This window comes from Lynx rufus, unplaced genomic scaffold, assembly GCF_022079265.1.
Source record: "Lynx rufus isolate CCGP_SWC_20201006 ecotype Redwood Valley unplaced genomic scaffold, mLynRuf1.p SCAF_13, whole genome shotgun sequence".
Classification (NCBI taxonomy): domain Eukaryota; kingdom Metazoa; phylum Chordata; class Mammalia; order Carnivora; family Felidae; genus Lynx; species Lynx rufus.
Window position 1 is genome coordinate 41,447,047 of NW_025814827.1, and position 3,900 is coordinate 41,450,946.

General features: G+C 41.6%; 1 protein-coding gene across 2 annotated transcripts; it reads left to right on the top strand.

Annotated features, from left to right (window-relative positions):
• The first annotated feature begins 2,104 nt into the window (after positions 1-2,104).
• Positions 2,105-3,643, top strand: LOC124508120 (olfactory receptor 4F3/4F16/4F29-like). Of its 2 annotated transcripts, XM_047074538.1 has the most exons (2): positions 2,105-3,006; positions 3,622-3,643. In XM_047074538.1, exons 1-2 carry the CDS (start codon positions 2,105-2,107, stop codon positions 3,641-3,643), a joined length of 924 nt encoding a protein of 307 aa, XP_046930494.1. The 2 variants fall into 2 exon arrangements, with proteins under 2 accessions (XP_046930494.1, XP_046930493.1); XM_047074537.1 differs by lacking the exon at positions 3,622-3,643 and having other exon boundaries at positions 2,105-3,043.
• The last annotated feature ends 257 nt before the right edge of the window (positions 3,644-3,900 follow it).

Sequence of the window (3,900 nt, forward strand, 5' to 3'; positions counted from 1 at the left end):
TGACTGATTTCACTCATCATGCACAACTGAGGTGTGCACATGTGTGCATATATAAATACACATATTAAAGGACAAGGGGCACCTGGGTGGCTCAGTCTATGGGGCGTCCTACTTCGGCTCAGGTCGTGATCTCATGGCTCATGAGTTCGAGTCCCACAGCGGGCTCTGTGCTGACAGCTTGGAGCCTGGAGCCTGCTGCAGATACTCTGTCTCCCTTTCTCTCTGCCCCTCCCCCACTCACGCTCTGTTTCTCTCCTTCAAAAATAAAGATTAAAAAATTTTTTTAAATAAAAGGAAAAGCTTTGGAATCCCATTTTTTTTCTATTGCTAGGTTTTTCTTGCTCTTTCCTTTTGGTTCCAGGTATGAGGCTTTTTGTGCATGTATCTTTATTTTACCAGTCCTTACTGTTTATTCTGCAACCTACCTCTTTTTTTCAGATCACGTCACCTTTTAGCAGCAAATCTAAGTATTATGGGAACCAGAGGGCTGGAGATGCAGAGTTGGACACACAGGCAAGGGAATATATCTCCTACATGGCAACATTTTAGTCTCTGAAAAAAATGGGTAACAATTAGAGAGATTCATGTAGTCACACAAAATTAGGGGCAGGGAACCGTCAGACTTGGCATTGGATCTCAGACAATTGAAATAATTGAAGTGGAAGAGATGAGATAAGAAAAATAAAAGTGCTAAGGTTGATGGAAGGATGGGGAGAGTCAATGGTTATGTTGTAACTGTGACATTAGTGGGCATATCTTCATCCAAACTCCCAAAGCTTAGGGCTCCAATAGCTATAACCAAGGTTCACAAGCTTCAGAGATTATAAAGACTCTGGACAGATAAATGGCATTGGCTTCCTTAACTTCCCTGACTACCCCATTCTCCTTGCACATCTTGGGCGAGTCCTGCTAACCATCTTTCTAGGTACTTATACTTTCTGGGTTTCATGCAAGTACTCTGTGCCATCAGCATCTATTCTGCCCTTGGTCCTGGCATACACCCAAGTCACCTCTATATCCTATGTCTGGTTTCTTTAGCTAGCCACTAGCCTGTGGGCTTAGTGTGAATTGCAAAAGTGATTGTAGGTACTGGTATAAGACCTACTACAAGAGACATAATATGTGCCTGAGATGAGTTGAGGGTAAGAAATAAGACAACTTAAGGGTCGCCTGAGTGGCTCAGTCGGTTAAGCGTCCAACTTCGGCTCAGGTCATGATCTCACGGTTCGTGAGTTTGAGTCCTGCATCGGGCTCTGGGCTGACAGCTCAGAGCCTGGAGCCGGCTTCAGATTCTGTGTCTCCCTCTGTCTGCCCCTCTGCTGCTTGCCCTCTGTCTCTCGCGTTGTCTCAAAATTAAATAAACATTAAAAAAAATTAGAAGAAAAAGAAATAAGACAACTTGAATGACTGAGGAATTATTGTATGAATAATTAAAATATTACCGGTGAGTGGTGCCTGGGTGGCTCGGTCAGTTAAGCATCCGAGTTTGGCTTAGGTCTTGATCTCATGGTTGGTGGGTTCAAGCCCTGCATCAGGCTGTTTGCTGGCACCATGGAGTCTGCTTAGGATTCTCTGTCTCTTTCTGCCTCTCTTACCCGCCCCCCCCCACATCCCTCCTTCTCTGTCTCTCTCTTCTTCTCTCTCTGTTCTCCCCCTCTGGTGCTGTCTCTGTCTCTCTCAGTATAAATGCATAAACTTAAAATACTAAAAAAAAAAAGCAATAGCAGTGAATTCTGGCAAATTCAGTCTTTACCTCTTCTTTCTTTTTCTATTTGTGTTGCACTGCACCACCTTCCCTGCCCCTCCCAATCCTTGCTATATACATCTATGTTTTCATATTTGCTTCATTTTCTTGTTTATAGGTCTGTAGTCTTGGCAGCCATTGTGTTAGGAATATTGTAGGTGGAAGTGACTCAACCTCTTTTGGTGACCACAGTAAAATGCATGTTTAATAATGACCCTGAGAAGGAATTGAGGGGATACCTTGTTTTCACAATGTGAATAGCCTTGATTGATTAATCATTTTAATGTAGAACTTTATTAACATTCTCATTTTAGTTTCTTGTTATTTTCTTTTGTCTGGAACATTCTAGCGGATAAATCAATGGATAGAGCAAATCACTCTGTGGTGTCAGAGTTTGTGTTCCTGGGACTCACCGATTCCTGGGAGATCCAACTTCTCCTCTTTGTGTTCTCCTCTACGTTTTATATGGCAAGCATGATGGGAAACTCCCTCATAATACTCACTGTGATTTCTGACCCTCACTTACACTCCCCCATGTACTTTCTGTTGGCCAACCTCTCCTTCATTGACCTGGGAGTTTCTTGTGTCATTTCTCCGAAGATGATTTACGACCTTTTCAGAAAGCGTAAGGTCATCTCCTTTGGTGGCTGCATCGCTCAAATCTTCTTCATCCACGTCATTGGTGGCGTGGAGATGGTGCTGCTCATCGCCATGGCCTTTGACAGATATGTTGCCATATGCAAGCCTCTGCACTATTTGACTATTATGAACCGAAAAATGTGTATTTTGCTTACAGTTGCTGCCTGGGTAATTGGGTTGACCCACTCTGTGATTCAACTGGTTTTTGTAATAACATTGCCATTCTGTGGCCCTAATGTGTTAGACAGTTTTTATTGTGACTTTCCTTGGTTCATCAAACTTGCCTGCACAGACACCTACCGTCTAGAGTTCATGGTCATAGCCAACAGTGGGTTCATATCTCTGGGATCATTCATCATGTTGATTGTCTCCTACATTTCTATCCTGATCACTGTTCGGAAACACTCTTCAGCAGGCACAACTAAGGCCCTCTCCACTTTGTCAACTCATGTCATGGTGGTGATTTTGTTCTTTGGCCCTTGCATCTTCGTTTATATCTGGCCTCACCCCACCTCACACCTGGACAAATATCTTGTTGTCTTTGATGCAGTTCTCACTCCTTTTTTTAACTCAGTCATCTATACATTCAGGAACAAAGAGATGAAAGTGGCAATGAGGAAAGTGTGTAGTCAGTTTATTATTTATAGAAGGATTTCTTAAATGACACAAGTATTACAAAATTTCCTTACTGACTTGAAGTAACATTACATATCTATAGTTTGAATACCAGATTCCAAGTACCTTACTACCATTGAGTTGTCCCAGATTAAAATAACAAGGGTCTTAAAAAATCTTAACTGAGAGATTGTGTTGCTGCCTGCGGTTGGTTGAAGGAAGCATGTGGTGTGAAAAACAGTAGCTCCCAGAGAAGGACAATTGCTTGTCTCTCGGGAGACATTACCTTGATGAATTTACTGTGGTCTAGAATTGAAAATTGTGTCTCTTCAGTGTCTGAGTGCGTTACATAAGGGAATGCTGATTGATGCAAAATAAATTGATACTAGATAGGAATATACGTATATCAAGATGCCAATTGATTAACTTGCTGTGAAAGATCAGCAAGTGGTCTGAACTTTCATGTAAGCCTAATTGATTAATTCAGTGAAGGGAAATTTATGAGAAGTCAAGTGATGGTAAGGACATTAATGAGGAGGGAACCGGAGTAAGAGGAGTCAGCTGGACACTCAAATAATCACATGAGATTGTGATGCCTTTGAGGATAGTCCTGCCATCAGAAGTGGAAAAATAATGGATCCTTAGGCCAGGCCACCTTTCTGTCTGGACAGAGCTGGTTGGTCTCATCAGAATCACCTTTTGACTTTTGTTTGTACTCTGTTTCAGACTATCTAACTCCTATGTTCTTTAAGATTCGTTCTCATTTTTTTTGTAACTAGCCTGGTTCTTCCTTTTCTTTCTTATGAAATAATACTATTCCCATTGCATTTACAGGATTTGAGTCATTGCAAGCTGAGTTTTAGTTTGGGAGGTGTTTTTTTATATGAATGTATTATATTCTA

Bases quoted from the DNA above. Each gene is read 5' to 3' on its own strand.
- LOC124508120 (XM_047074537.1), top strand. From the start codon at position 2,105: ATGGATAGAGCAAATCACTCTGTGGTGTCAGAGTTTGTGTTCCTGGGA.